This window comes from Nothobranchius furzeri, chromosome 7 (assembly GCF_043380555.1).
Source record: "Nothobranchius furzeri strain GRZ-AD chromosome 7, NfurGRZ-RIMD1, whole genome shotgun sequence".
NCBI lineage: Eukaryota > Metazoa > Chordata > Actinopteri > Cyprinodontiformes > Nothobranchiidae > Nothobranchius > Nothobranchius furzeri.
In genome coordinates this window covers 52,043,929-52,062,116 of record NC_091747.1, presented here as the reverse complement: position 1 = coordinate 52,062,116, position 18,188 = coordinate 52,043,929, and the positions used below count along the sequence as shown (strand labels likewise).

Sequence of the window (18,188 nt, the reverse complement as noted above, 5' to 3'; positions counted from 1 at the left end):
CTCTCCTGCATTTACATGAGATTAAATGTTGGTAACACTTTACAATAAAGGTCCCTTTTAAAATAAAAATAAACAAAAATAAGCCATAAATACAGTTTCCACTATCAAAGTAGTCACCCTTTGTTGATCCAAACACTGCTGATCTCTCAACACAAATGATAGGCAGATTAAACATTTCATTTCGATGCTTCTCCCACACAACAGTAGCCTAGTGAACTAGACCAAATTCTTTCTTTGCAAAGTTTGGTCTAGGCACGCTCCACTGGAACCTCCGCAGCTCCTACCAGGACTCTGGCTAGCCAATCACAGCTCTCTAGAGGGGTTTCAAACACATAAAGCGCTGTGATTGGTCCATAATCGTGGGCCAATCAAAGTGCTCTATCTGCTTAGTGAACAAATCACAGAGCTTTATCCGCTTTGTGGGCCAATCAGGGCACTCTATATGCCTGGTGGGTGGGATGATGCAACAGAGTGAAACAAGAGTATGCCACATTCATTGTCCAGTAGAATGCGGAGATCATTCGAAAGACAACGGTAGAACCCGCCCCACAACCGAGAGCCGTCAATGGAGCGTGGCCAGACTAAATAATACATTTATTTAGTCTGGCTTGCCAGGCTAACACAGCAGGTGTTTGGATCTAACTTCCGCATTTATTGCTCGGACTGTCTTGCAAGATCTCGAAAATCCCACGCATGCCTGTTTGCGCACCTCAGGTCTCCGCACCGTAGCGGAGCCGTTGTAGAGCGGGTATAGTATAATTTGAGTTCGGAAGTGAGCGGCGGCGGAAAGCGGGGGCGGAGCGGAGATAGTGGATTTTGGGATGAGTCTCTTGGCAACGCCATATTAGTCGTGATGTTTCCTTCTACAGGAGCCCATGAGGACAAAACACATTTGCTGATTTGTAACAAACAGCAACGTTTGCCATTCATAAATGTTGTTTTACACATTTACCTCTTCGCTCGTTGCCAGTGATGAAAGGGAGTCTGATGCACTTGTCATTTTGAACGATCTGACAAACTACTCGTTCAAAAATTGCCCTCTCAGGGATTTTTGACCCTAATGTCCATCCGTTGGTAAGGTATTACTCAAACACAAAATAACGCTTGCTTGTAATGATTTAGGTATGTGCTGCCTCCTATTGCCAGGGAAAATACACATCATTACTTTAAGAATAATGGGAATGTAAATAAAGGGACCCTTATTGTAACGTTTTACCAAACATTTTTTTAAATCAGAGAGAAGCTAAAGGGGACCAGAGACAAAGCTGAAGACAAAATGGTTGCAATAAAAACAAAATGTCACTAGGAACTCCCTGCATGAGGTTGGAAATATAACGTCAAGATTGAATTAAATTGAATAAAACTGGATTTGAATTGGACTTTTGACTTTTTAGACGGCTGTCCTGAGGTGGCTTTTGTCTCATCTGTTTGAAAGAACTGAACAGAAATCTGATTCCATTTGAACACATTTTACAAACAAAACTACAAAGTGGCATTTCTTTAAAAAAAACAAATACATTTTGTATCTGAATTTCAGGGTAAACTGCAACAGGACTTGGAGCATCTTACAATCAACTTGCAGCGGCGTTGTTAAACACGCCTTTTCTTTGCTTTTTAGGTGTGAAATTAATGATAAATTTGATTTATTCACAGAACTGAATGCAAATGTGATACCAGTTGTCAGGCCCCCAGAGGGAAACGCAGCAGTAATGCAGGAAAGCCTAGCTCAAAACGCATGTCACCTGCCCACCTGAGCTTCAGTACTAATACATGCAAGCACTAATGACTCAGACCAGAGATGGATCCCAGCAGGGTTTGGGAGGAGACTGGCTTCAAAGATGCTAAACTTGTGGCATGACGGTTTAGTGGTAAAGCTGGAAGGTACTTGGGTACAATTTGTCTAGACTTGGCTTTCAAGTGTATATAGTAATATAGTGTAATGTTAGAGGCTTCTTATACATTTTTTGCCTTTAGTTAAATTGGAGACACAATGGAAAAACAAATATTTCTATTAGTTTTGCACTGAACAAAACAGATTTTTGATATGATCCAATAAGTTTCCACCATTGTTCCTTTTGAAAATAAGACGTATAACTTCAGTCCATCTGAAATGGGATGCTGAAAGCCCCCAAACTACTCACTGGCAAACAGTTTCATAAGCATCAAATTACTAATTAAAAATAAACAAACAACAATAAGAATATTCTAGCCGGGCCTTTCCACCGTTAAGTAAAGTCAGCGTAGCACGCAGCAACTAACCTCTGTTACAGTGGATGGGTGCGTTTTCACCCGCCACGAAGTTTAGCACATTTTGGACACGTACCAGAAGCTTCAGGTCTATTTTTTTACACGCTACGCTTCTAGAAAGCACAAAGGTCAACAGTTCAGATTAGGTCAGACAGGAAGTCAAACACAATGTAAAATATCATGAAACTTTCAAAAAAGGACACGTGCTGCTTAAATTATAAAAAAAAAGGTCATTACCTGTGAAACCTTTTTGATACATGCTGCAGTCTTTCTCTTTGCTTGTTATCCTACCGAAATCACACGTGATCTTGCAGAACTGTCAAGTACACAGGTGGCAGGAATGGCCAATCACACGTTAGCAAGTATCAGCAGAGCCAGTAGATGAGCTAATGAATGGTTCTAATGGGATACAGGCTTCAACGCAAGCGGTTGTTTTACGCTTGGTCCTAGTGCTCAACCAGTGTCCAATTAATACAGCGTAATGTTTTTTTGGGACGGTGAAAAGTGCAGGGGACAAAAACTGACTTTGGAAAAAGTGTGTGTGTATGTGTGTGTGTGTGTGTGTGTGTGTGGGTGGGGGTGGGTGGGGGCATGTCCCCCCTTGGAGGGAAACGCTTCTATTACATTGTGCTCTGCTTACGCATTCAGCAGAAAGGATGTCAAAGTCAAAGTCAGTTTTATTGTCAATTCTACCGTATGTACAGGACATACAGAGAAATGAAATTGAGTTTCAGTACACACAATTCAGAGATCAGACATACATGGGCAAGACACATGACAAGAATTGGTGACTGTGGTCCATCACAACACGAGTCTCGCTACCTGTGCAAGTGTGTTTTTATCAAGAAACGATTCCCTTGGTTTACCAGTCAAGCGCTGGACTTCAAAGCAATACTGCATCCAGCCACTAGTTTTTTTTTTGTTTCTTTCTTTTAACCATTACTGTTGCATTAATTTTCTCCATTATTATATATGTTGATGATTATGCAATAGACCCACTGCAGTTTTACACCAAACCAATATGTGTCACTGGAGAAAATTTCTAAGAGCTCATTTGAGGAGTTTTCTCCTATCAAAACAGAGAAATGCAAATAATAAGGTTTTAAAAATTGCTCTAAATAATCTTATTTATAAGGGGAAAACTAGGGGTGAGAGTTAAACACCGGTTCTTGATTGATTGATAGAATAGTATTGATCCCGCTGGAAAATCCTCTGGGAAATTCCGTCTTGTTGCGAACCGTTCTCACTGCTTTTGGAAACAATTTCCTTATCAATTCCAGTTGGAACAAATGACGTCACCATGCACGTTGCGTAGCTCACGCAAGCTACATTGCGTAGCTTGTGCATTTCCTCAGCAGGAAACATGGCGCCTAAGTGGCACAAACTCTCGAAAGTTAAGTTATACGTTACAAGAAAGGACGACAACAGGGCAAATTGCAAAGTTGATATTTCATCAAAGGGCGGAAACACTATGAAAATACAAAAGCATTTGCGCCAAAACATGCGATAACTAAGTGAATGTCGTGTTTTTGACACGCTCCGGACTAGTGAACTTCAACACAGCAGTGGCAGTGTTTGCACGTCCTCTCCTGTTAATACTGCAGGCAACTAATCAACAAACACTGCCCATCATGTTAACAATAACAACTGTTTGTATCTGTATCACCGACTGAAGAGTTTGCAATTGAAACTATGACATTCAAAGCACCACAATGGCTATTTCGGCTGCACAGTGGCGCAGTGGTTAGAGCTGTTGCCTTGCAGCAGGAAGGTCCTGGGTTCGCTTCCCAGCCTGGGATCTTTCTGCATGGAGTTTGCATGTTCTCCCTGTGCATGCGTGAGTTCTCTCTGGGTACTCCGGCTTCCTCCCACAGTCCAAAAACATGACTGTTAGGTTGATTGGTCTGTCTAAACTGTCCTTAGGTGTGTGTGTGTGTGTGTGTGTGCATGATTGTTTGTCCTGTGTGTCTCTGTGTTGCCCTGGGATGGACTGGCATTCTGTCCAGGGTGTACCCCGCCTGATTACCCATTGACCGCTGGAGATAGGCACCAGCCCCCCACCCCCGCGACCCTGCGTGGACAAAACGGGTTCAGAAAATGGATGGAAGGACAATTGCTATTTCTGAATATCTCAGGAAATAATTTAACATTACCGCTCTATCCTGCCTCATGCCAACGCTTTCTGCTGGCTGCAAGACTCAAACTACAATGGTACAAGCAGCCATGAGTTAAAGTCTAGGACGCAACTTTTCATGCAATCCCGGCACGTTTACAGTGCATCATGCTTGAACAGAACTTCAACATGTCTGCCATCTGTAAGAAAAACACCTTTATCTGGCTGATCCTCACAGGTGCAGTGAGGTGTGTTGTCAGCCCCCTAGAAAGAGGAGCAACGGGAGTTTCAGTTCATTATTCTGAAGATATCTCCACAGCTGCCTTTCAGACACCTGGGGGTTAGTACCTGTGCAGTACGTTAGCTGAAGTGAACACCGTTTTACGATTCTTTGGCAGACTCAGCATAAACAGAAGCAAAGTTTTAGTGCCAACTATATATTAAACACGGCAGCTCTACAAAAAGGACACGCAGGAGTGGAATCCACAGGAAAGGACAAAGAAAAACGTGAAGTCATTCAGAAGTTACGATGAGAATGCTACTCTGACTCTTGGTGCCAAACAAACACAAAGAAACTACAAAACTACCCTCTCATCTTGCTGTCACCACACACACACACACACACACACACACACACACACACACACACACACACACACACACACACATCTGTATACCGATGAACAAGATCGCTCAAAATTGATCTGTGTAAATACTACAAACGATCCCATCTAGTTTTAAAGTTGATAGTGAAGCAAAGTTAGTTAATAACTCCAAACACCAGGAGTGGATTTTTCCAGCTACAATGGATGTGTTCATATTCCCAACATGGTATCGCCTTTCATCACATTCCCGGGTTTATCTCTAACGACTCATTCTCACACCAAGGCGTGCGTTCACATCAGAGCAAACATTCTGCTGGATGATTCTCTGTGATTAAGTATTCTATAGATTATTAATCAGGACAGCAGAAGCTCAGGAGATAGAGCAGGTTGTTCAGTATTTGGAAGGTTGCGGGTTTGATCCCGGCTCCTGCCAGAGAATGCCTTGCCTGCTGGTGGTGGAACTGGTGGCACCTGTGCTTGGAAGGGCAGCCGTGGCTGCATTATAGATCACCACCAGCAGGGTGTGAATGGATGAATGAATGATACACTGTAGTGAAAAGCACTTTGGAGTCCTCTGACTCAAAAAGGTGCTATACAAGTATACAAGGGTCATTTCTCATTTCAACTATATAAAGCAATGATTCATATATATGAATTATGTAATTCTGTGTCTTTTAGGCTCAAAATGGACTTAACTTTATTAATTACACCTAGATGAAAATATATTCATATGTTGTTATTTTACCTGTTTTCACTTCAATGCTACAACTGGAGGTGCAGAAAAATGTTTTGTAAATACAAAGAAATGTGTAAATACAATTGTGCATGCAAACATGTACAAACATTCATTTAGTCCGTCTTTTTGGCTACTGCTACCATTTCACTTTGTAACGTCCAAAAGGGTCCATTTTTCACCATCTACATTGACTAACATAGTGACCTTTGATCTACACTTTCTATTTAGCCTTCGAAACCCAGAAGGTTCTGCAGTGCTTGTTTACATGCCATGAACACAATACACAATACAATCACCCAAGGTTCTTGCACTCACTGTGTGAACATCAGACGTCAACATTCTTCACTCTGAATAAAGGAAGAATCCATGACTTTTACAGGTCATAAAGCTTACATGATCATATGTGATGAATGAATAAGATGTTTAATTGAAATGTTTGACTAACCTGTGCTTAATTCAATGATGGCTTTAAAATGAATATTGCTCTTACAATGATCCATTTATATCACAAATCACTATGTGTTTGATTTAACAAGTTAATCATTGTTTACATTCATACACATCACATAAGGTTAAAGATTCTTATTCACAGTGTTAAGAATCTTGTGTCTGAAGGAAGGCGTGGCTTTCTGAGGGATGTTGGTAAATACTCAGAAACGTGTCAAACTCTGAATGGCCAAACTTGGTCAGAAATCATAACAAACTAGTTTAATAAAACAAGAATTACTTCCCAAGTAATTCAGTTTCCAGCTGACCCTCGAACCGACCAAATCGGGAAAGAAGCATGTTTGAAACCATCTTCTCCTTTGACCTCCTGTCAAAACCTCTCTGCAACGCTGCAGCTGATACCAGACAACCGGCTCTTCTAAGAGCCAAACAAACATCAACCTTAGACGCAAAAAAGCATTCCAGCTTCCTGCCTTCACCTCGAGGGATCTCAGACTGAACGGGTCTTATCGGATCTACTGTATCGACGGGTTCCTGATATCAGAGGTTCACTCCACTGGCAGGGACCAGCACGACCCCCCCAATTGAACGAGAATCTCCACACCAAGGGTGCGTAACTTGGCACGACAGATTGTGTCTGATGCAGTTTTTAATAAACAACTCTCTAGTTTAGAACCAAACAACAAATTCTTTTACACCCAGATTTCACAATTTCTCTCAGATACAAAGAACGGTTACTACAACTTCTAGCTTCCATCACAACACCTCACTTCCACCACACCACATCTCATTATTCATATCTTGTCATGTATAAATTATTAGTTTAGGAAAAAGAATTAAATTAATTTTATAAACTATAATACTGACTCTGTCTGAATTTATACGAAGTGTGTTTATGGTCACTAAAGAAGCAAAGAACCCTAGCATCTTCTGATTAAACATTCTAAGATCGGTCAGATTGATATTTCATATTTATATGAAATCATCACATTTTATTGGTCATAATTAATATGTATTAATTGCTACAACTTTAAAAAAAGGTACACATGACTGATATGTATATTACTACGACACAGGAATATAAAGTGAAAGTTGTACCCAAAAGCCCCCTAGTGGCTGGCTGCAGTATAAGATGCAAGTTCCGCCTCTGCCATGTAAACAATTTGGAAATTCCTCTGATAAACAATTAAAAAAAAACTTTTTTCCTCCATAGTTGTTGGAGGCTGTAGCAGCTTGTTTACATCTGTTGTTATTCTGATTTCCACCAGTAGGGGGAGAAGCGGGAAACTTATTACGTGTTCCTTTAAGCCCCACAAGCTGACTGGACAGAATTTAGCTCTCAACATACAACATGACAATGCCACTATTCGATGATTAAAGAGACAGGTTTTTCTCCATCTTTATGTTCATGAGTCTATTCTAACGCTTGACGGAGGTTTTCCTCCTCAAGCGGAATTTGTTTGTTTAATAATGCAGTTTTGCATGGTTTACTCAGAGTAAAAATACTCTGAAATCCTTCATCTTTGTGTTTAACAATGCTTTGATGTTACTTTGAAATAAGACTCCAAAATAATATTAGTAACACTTTATAAAATAACTTCAGTAAAGTATCAGCACTTGTGAGCAGCGAGGCTTTCGACTAGTCTCCAAATATCCCAGAAACCAATCACAAGGGGTTTGATGGCAATCTGTGGGAGGTTAGACTCATCATCAGAGACCCCACTCCCCAATCAACAGAACCCAGAGGACACATCACCGAGCGCTACCAGAGACCTTGGGAGGCCTTTCTGATGTTCTTTGTCCTGACTTGTCAGAGCTGTGCTGGTGGACAGGAGGGGGTTATCAGTATGAGGGAGGTGTTATGGCTGATTGCTGCATGTGTGTGTCCTTGTTTGCGTGTATGCTCAAATGCTGCCTGGATTTTTGCAGCACTGAATAGCTGCAGTGCAGAAACTCAGATGGAAACAAGAAAAAAAAATAAAACTTGCAGGTTGAAATGAATCTTTTCCACGTGGATGGAAATACCAATCACTCTGAGAAGTCTACAGGCGGAGATAAAGTCATTAACTTTACTATAAATAGTAACGCAAATGAAATAATCTGAGCAGTTTGCTGATTAAGATTCCTGCCGACATTATAAGCTAAAAGCAAATGCAGTTCATACCAGAGTCCCTCCTGAAGTAGCCGGTGAAAGTCTCCGTGTAGAATCAAGTGGAGTGATGCTGAAGAATATTAGAATCATGGAAAAAGGAAGACTTGGGTTTCATTGGTCAGGACGTTATTAAAATGACACCAAGTTCTTCTTACCAAGTTCAGCACAAGGTCACACTGAATAACGGCAAAGAAACCCAAGAGTAACATGTCAGGCTTTAGTTAGGAGGGTCAAAGGTCATCACAGTAAAATTAGGGGGGAAATTACATTGTTTGAATGAGCTTCATGAGACAGTTGTCATACTGATTAAAAAAGAACATGATGACGGATTGCAATGCTGCATCTGAATGAACCAAAACATATCGGGGACAATGTCCTTTGGACAGGTGAGACCATCGCAGAGATGTTTACCCTTACAACACAAGGTCACTTCAGGAAAATGCCAAACACAGCATACCAGCAGTCAGCACGGTGGTGGAAGATTGATGGTTTGGGATCATTGCAGGCACTGAGTTGACCATTAACTTCCATCTGAGCATCTGACTGACAGCTGATGCTTGGACCAAACTGGATCATGAAACATGAAACAATTATTCCAAAACTGCAGCGTATCTACTACAGACCGGCCAAAAAAGCCAAGAATGAAGCTCCAGACCCCAACCTGACTGAAATGATGTGGTTGGACCTGAAGGGAGCTAGAAAATTAATTAAAATATTTGCAGACCTGAACTAAATTAAAGCAATGTTGTACAGAAAAGTAGGTCAATATTGAGATGATGTGACAGAGGAGATGGGGGCCATCTCACAACCGGACAGTTGCAGGATTAAGCCCCGCTCAGTTTGTCGTAGTCATTGTGTCCTTGGTCAAGACACTTAACCCACACCGCTTCCTGGTGTTGGTCGGAGGGACTGGTAGACCCAGTCTTCAGCAGCCTGGCTTCTTCCAGGGCAACTGTAGCACACCGCAACCGGTGTATGGTCGTGTGTGGGCTTGGGTGAATGACTGTGTTGTAAAGCACCAACCGGGAGTGTTTCAGATGCTAAATGGAAGCGAAGGTGTTTCACGCTACTGGTACCGCAAGGTCACAAATTCACGGGAGAATGGCAACATCACACGGGATTTCAGAAGTCCACACAATAACAAGCAATGGGAAAGACAGCTGCATTCACATCGGTTGCGTGGGTTTCATAGGAAATTAAGTAAGTTTATCTGCAGGTGACTTTTACTTTGAAAGTTTCCAGATGTTTTACACAGTTTTTTAACTTCCTGTCTGGCCCGATTTAATCTGTGATGTTTAATCTCTTTTTGAAGCGCAGCGCATAACAAAATAGACTCAAAACATAATAAAGCGTCCATTCGCTTCTGAGACGAGTCCAAACCGTGGCACTTTCTGCCGGTGGAAAGGAACCTGTCCACGCTAACGGCGTATGTTTAGCCTACGTTTCGCGAGGCTTTCACATCCAGTGGAAAAGAGGCTCTAGTCTGAACTCCTGGCCTTCTCTAAATCTGTAAGAACTGTGAGAGTTGTGTAGCATGTCCCCACCTGAAATCTATAAAACATAATCAGATCTTCACTGAATGCAATTTGGAAAAAAATGGTTTTGTCATCTCTCATTTCACAGAAGCGAGCTGTAAATGAGACCAGTCCAGTCCAGTCACATTTCTTTTTGATCTCTTTTAGGTTTGTGTGAGCCACCCGTGGACTGTTTCAACAGAACCGTTACATTCCCTCGGATACGATGGTCACATCACAGCAGGCACGAACATGAGAGCACCGTGTGCTGTTGAAGGCATAGACGTCTCAATTTCCAACCTACTCCTCTCGTTGTATAAGTTTAAATGTCACGCGCTTGCAGATTCATCACAAAACTGCAGAATGTAAGAAAAATAAAGCTTTAAAACAAACATGGAGGCATGTGGTCTTGTTATGTTGACAAATGCAGGATAAAGGGACATTTTGTGCAGCTCAAAAGCAAACAGATGCTTGTTATAGCTCTCTGTTGACTACAAGCTTCAAATATCACAGTTCATTTTTTCTATCCAGAACAAAAGAAGAAACACTGACACCGTTATTAAATGAAAAAAGTATAAAAAAAAATCAATTGACCTAAAACGTGTTACAATAACTCAGAGTGCAATTACTCCAGTTATTAGGAACGTCTTGGAGATATTCCGTTGGTGTTGACTCAGCTTGCTATCTCTGCAGAGCAACCATTTCATTAGAGTGGGGAAAAAAATCAATTCGCTGGTAAATCATAAGCTGAGAGAGAGTAAATGAACCCCCCACTCCATGAAACTCACAGTTTAATACTGCACCAGAGTGCTTGGAGCTTTGGATATACAAAAATTAAGTATGCAACAAAAAATCTGAACATTCTGAGGTAATGGTTAGACAAGATGATGCAAGAAAAATCAAGTCCAGACAGGTTAGGAAGAGAGGCAGAAGTTTAGGGACCACATTTTGAAATAAAAAGCATTCGTATATTTGAACAGAAAATAATTCTGCTCTTTGCCGTATATGAGCAAGCAAACAAAAATGCTCATTTTCACAGTTTTTTTTAATCAAGGGCATACTCTAAAACATTCTCATATTTTTAAATCATTTTCCTGAGCCAGCATGTGCTAAATGACCCTTTAGAGGGTTAATGAAATGTCCCTCAGACCTCCACCGCCCTCTGTGGCCAGAATACCACACTTGCAACTTCAGAGTTGTCCCTGCTGGACTTAGTAGAGTGGAGCTGACATGCCTGGTGCTGCAGTCTGCTTCCAGCCTGATTCCCGCATGTTTTAGATGGTAAACATAGCTGATTTGTTTGATTTAGTGAATAATCACTCCTGTAGAAACTAATGAAGGTCGAGGAGTCATTTCAGCTGTTAGATTAAGGTGTTAAAAAGAAGAACGCACAACGAGAAGATGTAGTTTCCCTTTTGTTTGTACTGACGGACACCAGGGGCTGTTAAAAGCATGCCAGAACTGCTTAGTATTGCCTTAAAGTAACACTCATTTAAGTTTTCCACTTCTCTGCCTAGTGGTAGACAAAGAAAGTACAATTCTGCCAACGAGAGTAGAAAGCACCAATGTTCAAAGACATCACTCTCTTCATTTTACTTCCAGGCTGATGATGCCAACAGAAAAGCAAACTTATTTTTTTCTTGTGCTTTTTCTTCTTGATGTTCTATTTAACAGCCTATAAAAGTGTTCTTAGCCCTATCTCCTCTTTTATAATTATATGCATATGTGGCAGGATTCATTTAATTATATATATATATATATATATATATATATATATATATATATATATATATATATATATATATATATATATATATATATAATCTTTACTAATCAAGCTGGAAACTAAAGTTTCCAAATAGTTCCCGAAGCACGGCCACAGCTGCAGCTCACGGCTCCAAACGTGGATGGGTCAAATATGGAGATGAATTTCTCCAGTGTGACGATGAATAATGGGACTTTAACTTTAAAGCAGTTCTTCTGGCTAGTTATAGGTGTTTATATAGCTTAAACATTCACTGATTAAACTGCCACGTTCAGAACTGCTTAAATTGGTCGGCAACGCAAAAACACTTCATCTTACACTTCCTGCACCTTTAACCTGGGGCATATGGATATAATGTGGTAGTTATGTCCCATGGTGGTTGAGACGTTGGAATGGTAACTTATAATCACATAAATCACTGACAGTATTTAGGCTAATCTGTATTTCCCATCTTGAAATTGATGCAAACGCCAGTCCCATAAAACAGAGTCTCTCATTTGAACCAGTTAAAACAAGCTTCTCTTCATTTTGTGTAGCATCGCTCCCTTTGCTGCACCAAAACCTGACATCTGATGAAATTACAGAAATACAATCTTCTCCCGGATTTTTCTAATTAGAAGAAAAAAAATCTCTTTCTCTACAGTCGAATGCACTTAATGAATTTTGTTTGAGAACAACAGTAACCTGGGTAGAAACTATATCATTTTCTCAGGAGTGCGAAAAGAGTTCATATATTGCTACAGCTCTACGATACGGCATTTAGCATACAACAACTCAGAAAGGATCTGCATCCTAAAGCGTCTCTTTGATGACTTACAAACATCATTATGTCCTTCTGATCACCATTAACTGCATCGCCTTTGCACTTGGTTTAATCATCTTCTATTGTCATATGAAATGGGTGTAGATTAAAATGAGGAAAAATAATGCTGAAATACAAACAGGAGGCCAGGGGAGGCAGACAGGTGAAAGGGGAATACGGATGGAGGAAAAACAAACAAGGAGAGTACACACCAGAGGCCTATTATTGAGCAGTTTGGCCTCACTGACTGCTTTGGGACTTAGAAGATTTACCGTCCTCTGTACCAAGTCTCTGTCCAGGGTGCTGAAACAAGCCCACATCTGTTTTACATGCACAGCCTGTTTGTCTGTGTGCCACCTCCATGCATGGCAAAGGTGTGCAAAGACAAAAGTGCAGGTGATCGCAGTGTTCATTTGAATCTAATAATGATTCTAGTGATGCCTGCTGTAAAATTTCACAATTTTTAAGACTGAATTTAGTTGGAGAACTCCAACCAGAGCTTCCAGCGTTATCGCTATATCACTTTCTTCTATCTGAATGCTGCAAGCTGCTGCCACCTAGCAGTCACAGTTTGAAATGCACCACACAAAACACAACACACTAAATCCACTGGCTTTCTGTTCTTACAAACACACGGAATAGCAAAGTTTTTGTCAGAGCTTTGGTGGTGTCACATCCATCTGTCGACGATGTTGCCCTCTACTGCCCGTGCCTTCCTTGTCAATCACAAAGTCCCATGAACTACTGCCCATCGATAAACAGCCACAGAAGTGACACCACCAAAGCTCTGCCGAAGGCGACTGGAAGTAGCTGAAACTGTAGCAAAATAAGGCCAAAAACTTTGTTGCTCTGTGTGTTAGATAACAGAAAACCAACAGAAATGGAACAAAAAACACAGAAAGAACATAACAAGGAGTTTTAAACACTAAATGTTTGCATGAAGATTGTTAATAGAAAAAATCCACACACTGCTTTTAAAAATCAACCAAAGGGTTAAATATCGCAATATTTCAGTGTATCGATATTTTCCTGTATCTTTAGTAGAGATCGCCGGATTTGGGTTTTTCTACTTGTGATGGGACAGACAGATCTTGTCTGGTCCCATCCCAGTACAGAACCAGGTGGCTCACATTAGGCTGACTGCAGGGCGGGGTGAGCCATCCAATAAAAGGCAGGTGTCTGCTCTTCCAGCATGACAGCTCTGGAATGGCACTTCAGGTGCTGGGGTACTGAGAGACTCCAAGTGCAAGCTGCGATCGTAAGTACACTCCCTCCGTGTTGCCGGTGTGGCGTTAGTTCATGCTCATTTCTCCATCTTAATTTGTTTGCAGCGTGCAATTGCAGAATGGAGCTGCGCATGAGGTTAGAGAGTTAACACAGCATCCAGGTACTCCTTGTCAGCTCTCTGCCCGTGTGGGTGTGTCGGCCGTATGAGGCTGATTTGATCCAGCGGCGCAATGACCGTAAGTCCTTGCCTCTGCTTGGGGAGGGTTGTGCTGATCCAGGGAGACATGCCAGTTTTGTTTGTTTGCAGTGTGGCTGCGCAAGGGTCTGCTGGGAACGTCTGGCAGAGTCTCCTGTCAGAAGGAGCTTCAATTCCCACATCCGACAAAACTTTCAAAGTGTTACGGGGGAGGCGGGGGACATTGAGTCTGAATGGACCCTGTTCTGTGCCTCCATTGTTGAGGCGACCGACCGGAGCTGTGGTCGCAGGATCGTCGGTGCCTGTAGTGGTGGCAACCCCCGAACCCGCTGGTGGAAACCGGCGGTTAGGGATGCTGTCAAGCTGAAGAAAGAGTCCTATCAGGTCTTTTTGGCCTGTGGGACTCCAGAGGCTGCTGACGGGTACCGGCAGTCCAAGCGCAACGCGGCTCGGGTGGTCACCAAGGCAAAACCCCGGGCATGGGAGGAGTTTGGTGAGACCGTGGAGCAAGACTTCCATATGGCTTCAAGGAGATTCTGGTCCACCATCCGGCACCTCAGGGGGGAAAGCAGTGCGCTACCAACGCTATCTATAGTGGGGACGGTGTGCTGATGACCTCTACTCAGGACGTTGTGTAAAAAAGGGGGGCCGTAGGGTGTGTTCCAACTACAGGGAGATCACACTCCTGAGCCTTCCTGGTAAGGTCTATTCAGGGGTTCTGGACAGGAGGGTCCGTCAGATTGTTGAACCTCAGATTCAGGAGGAGCGATGTGGTATTTGTCCTGGCCGTGCAACACTGGACCAGCTCTATACCCTTAGGGGGATCCTGGAGGGTGTGTGGGAATTTGCCCAACCAGTCTACATGTGTTTTGTGGATTTGGAGAAGGCGTTTGACCGCGTCCCTCCAGGGGCCCTGTGGGGGGTACTCCGGGAGTATGGGGTACCAGGCCCTCTGATACGGGCTGTTAGGTCCCTGTATGACCGGTGTCAGAGCTTGGTCCGCATTGCCGGCAGTAAGTCGGGCTCGTTCCCAGTGAGAGTTGGACTCTGCCAAGGCTGCCCTTTGTCACAGATTCTGTTCATAACCTTTATGGACAGGATTTCTAGGCACAGCTAAGGTGTGTAGGGCGTCCATTTTGGTGGCCTGAGGATCAGGTCTCTGCTTTTTGCAGATGATGTGGTCCTGTTGGCTTCATCAGAACGTGATCTTCAGCTTTCGCTGGAGCGGTTCCCAGCCGAGTGTAAAGCAGCTGGGATGAGAATCAACTCCTCTAAATCTGAGACCATGGTCTTGATTCGGAAAAGGGTAGAATGCCTTCTCCGGGTCAGGGATGAGATCCTGCCCCAAGTAGAGGAGTTTAAGTATCTCAGGGACTTGTCCACGAGTGAGGGAAAACTGGAGCATGAGATCGATAGGTGGATTGGTGCTGCATCTGCAGTGATGCAGGCGTTGTACCGGTCTGTCGTGGTGAAGAGAGAGCTGAGTCAGAAGGCGAAGCTCTCGATTTACCGGTCAGTCTACGTTCCTACCCTCACCTATGGTCATGAGCTTTGGGTAGTGACCGAAAGAATGAGATCGCAAATATAAGCGGCCGAAATGAGTTTTCTCCGAAGAGTGGCTGGGCTCTCTCTTAGAGATAGGGTGAGAAGCTCTGCCATTCGGGAGGGACTCAGAGTAGACCCGCTGCTCCTCCACATCGAGAGGAGCCAGTTGAGGTGGCTCGGGTATCTGGTCAGGATGCCTCCTGGACGCCTCCCTGGTGATGTTTTCTGGGCACGTCCAACCAGGAGGAGACTTAAAGGTAGACCCAGGACACGGTGGAGGGACTATGTCTCTCACCTGGCCAGGGAACACCTTGGGATTCCCCCGGAGGAGCTGGCCCAAGTGGCTGGGGAGAGGGAAGTCTGGGCCTCTCGCCTTAGGCTACTGCCCCAGCGACCCGACTCCGGATAAGCGGATGAAAATGGATGGGTGCGCGGTTGGCTTAAGAGCTGCTTTGTCATGCGGCTTTGTCTGCAGCACTCCACCGAGATCAGCTGAGCGTCTGACGTCGTCGGTGGTACACCGGCCCCTCTGCTGCTCCATCTCGCCGTCCTGCCACGACCAATTCCATCTCAGGAGCCGGTGGTGTGCCCAGGGGGCTGCATCCCTGCTGTTTCGTCTGTATTGATCTGTTTCGTCTGCATTGATCGGTTTCATCTGTATTGATTTGTTTTATTAATTGTTGGGCGTCAGACGCCTGGTTGCCGGGGCAACCACCAGAAAGCCCACTGGCTTAAAAGGAAGTATCCAGATTTCGTTTGCTGTTTCATATATTATTATTATTATTATTATTATTATTTGGTGCGTTTCATGCGTTTAATTTGTGTAGGTTTAACTCCATTTAGTATTAGTTGGCCCTGGGCCAAAGTGGTTACTTCTCGTGGAATAACTGGTGATATTGGATTCCGAGCACTCATGTTTTCAGCTGAGATATTTTAATAAAGATTTGTTTCATTGGAAAGACACCATCTGTTCCCGTCGTGATTTATTTTTTAAACTACGGGCCTTTATTCTACCCTTCTCTGGGGGTTAACCCAGGGTGGCGTTGTTGCAAGCTTTTTATCCTAAATTTATTTATATCGCCAACTCATTTTGCCACATACTAATTCTACTTTATTCTTATAAAAAGACGGAATTGTTTTAAAACATTTATCGAAAGTATGGTTTTTATTTATTTATTTATTTTTTATTTATTTATTTATTTATTTACTTACTTATTTTAAGAACGGAAACACTTAAATAGCAGCACTGGCCTGCCCTTGAATGTGCCTGACTCTAAATCAGCCATACTACTGAGGTATTTCAGCCGATGTATTTAAAAATGGTAAATATCAACCTGATTTATCAGCCAACCAATATATCGGACTACACGTAATCTATACATATACATAGTATTTGAAAACATAAAATGGAGATTATTCTCAGCTACTGAGAAAGAAATTTTAGCTCAAGAACTGTTAAATTTGCTTTTCTGGTTCAGGTTAAAGGTTAGCCTGTGAAATTGGATATTTTGACTGTGTTGGCAAACAATGTAGGTGTCATGAATGCTTTGAGTTTCAACTAGTGTGGCTGGCTTCAAACACCAAATTTTGGCTAAAAATCTAGAAAATTTGCAAAACTTTAACAGTGAGTCAGCCAGTGAGGCTACATCTCCATCTTGTGAAATGCAGATAACAGACTGATGGTGGAGGTAAACGCAGCCTCCAGTGCAGAGGGGTCCAGCACGGAGCGCAGTGGGACGTTTCACGCGGAGAGCCTGGTGCACCACAACACACGGTTTTCAATGAGACCTGCAGATTTGTTTAACGCCTATAACACACGGGCTACGAGGAGTGACCTGCTTGAAATCATCAGTGACAGCAGGCGTTTGCTCGTTTAAAGCACACAACTATAAATAAATATCAGTTTGGCGCAAATCAGCCAATAAACTTCTGGGTGTTTTGTGCGCTCACCTCAAACAGGGGTCCGATTTTATTCTTCTCCAGATACGACTGAATCCTTGACTGTTGAGGAGACGCCATGAAGAAAGGGGGAAAAAAAGGAAAAACTGCCAGTAGCTTTTAGCAGAATGAGAACAGGAGATGCGCCGGTGGAGTCATACGTCCTTCAGGACCCAGGCGTCTAATGTCCCTGAAACTGAGCCAGGATCAGTTCTGAACGCGCTTCTTCAGGCGGCTGTGAGGAGACCGGTTCATGTTGGAGAGCCAGCCCGGGACCTTCCCCCCTCGCTGACTCGGTGCCGGTGGCTCTTCAGGAGGAGAGAAGCCAATGGCACCGCAGCGCTCTGACAGAGATTACAAATCTTCTGCTCACTGGCTGCTGGTGCTAACACACTCCGCCACTCCCATTTAATGTCCACCGGCTTTTATACTGACCCTCTCCGCACACAAGGCTGAATGGACGCTGTAACTCCTGCAGTAGCTTTACACGAGGCATCACACCAGCAAAACTGAGTAATCCACTACTTTTAATTACTTACATGAATTAAAAGTTCATTATAAGCACTGAACTACTAACCAACCACGTAGGCACGTTTTATTTTTATTCACACGGTAAAGAACAAACAAAAACTATAGTTTATGTATAAATTATTAAATGTTCTACAAATGGAGGCGAGTCCAAAAAAGCTGACAGTAGAGCGTTTTCAACACACACATGAACCATACAGCCCCAATGAATCTTGGCTTTTTGGTTCAATGACATTAAAGCTGTTATAACAAATCTACAGAACAAGCTAGGTTTTCTATGCAAACACGGTCATGGAACACTCAACCCTCTCTTCTGAGGTGCGTTTGCCAGAACCAGAAACCCACAACGCCAGAGGAAACAAGATGATGCTAA

At 42.9% G+C, this 18,188-nt stretch overlaps 1 protein-coding gene across 4 annotated transcripts in view; it reads right to left on the bottom strand.

Moving 5' to 3' along the window:
- The window catches only part of c7h8orf34 (chromosome 7 C8orf34 homolog), a 126,335-nt gene extending 108,617 nt beyond the window's left edge, over nucleotides 1-17,718 (bottom strand). For 2 of the 4 annotated variants that reach the window (XM_070553370.1, XM_054751159.2), the window contains exon 1: nucleotides 17,300-17,717. In XM_070553370.1, coding sequence (XP_070409471.1) covers nucleotides 17,300-17,368 — 69 coding nt within the window. In that variant the 5' untranslated portion in view covers nucleotides 17,369-17,717. Of the gene's footprint in view, nucleotides 1-17,299 lie in introns of all 4 variants that reach the window. The other 2 variants (XM_070553371.1, XM_015955248.3) reach the window with 2 other exon arrangements.
- Between the last annotated feature and the right edge of the window lie 470 nt (nucleotides 17,719-18,188).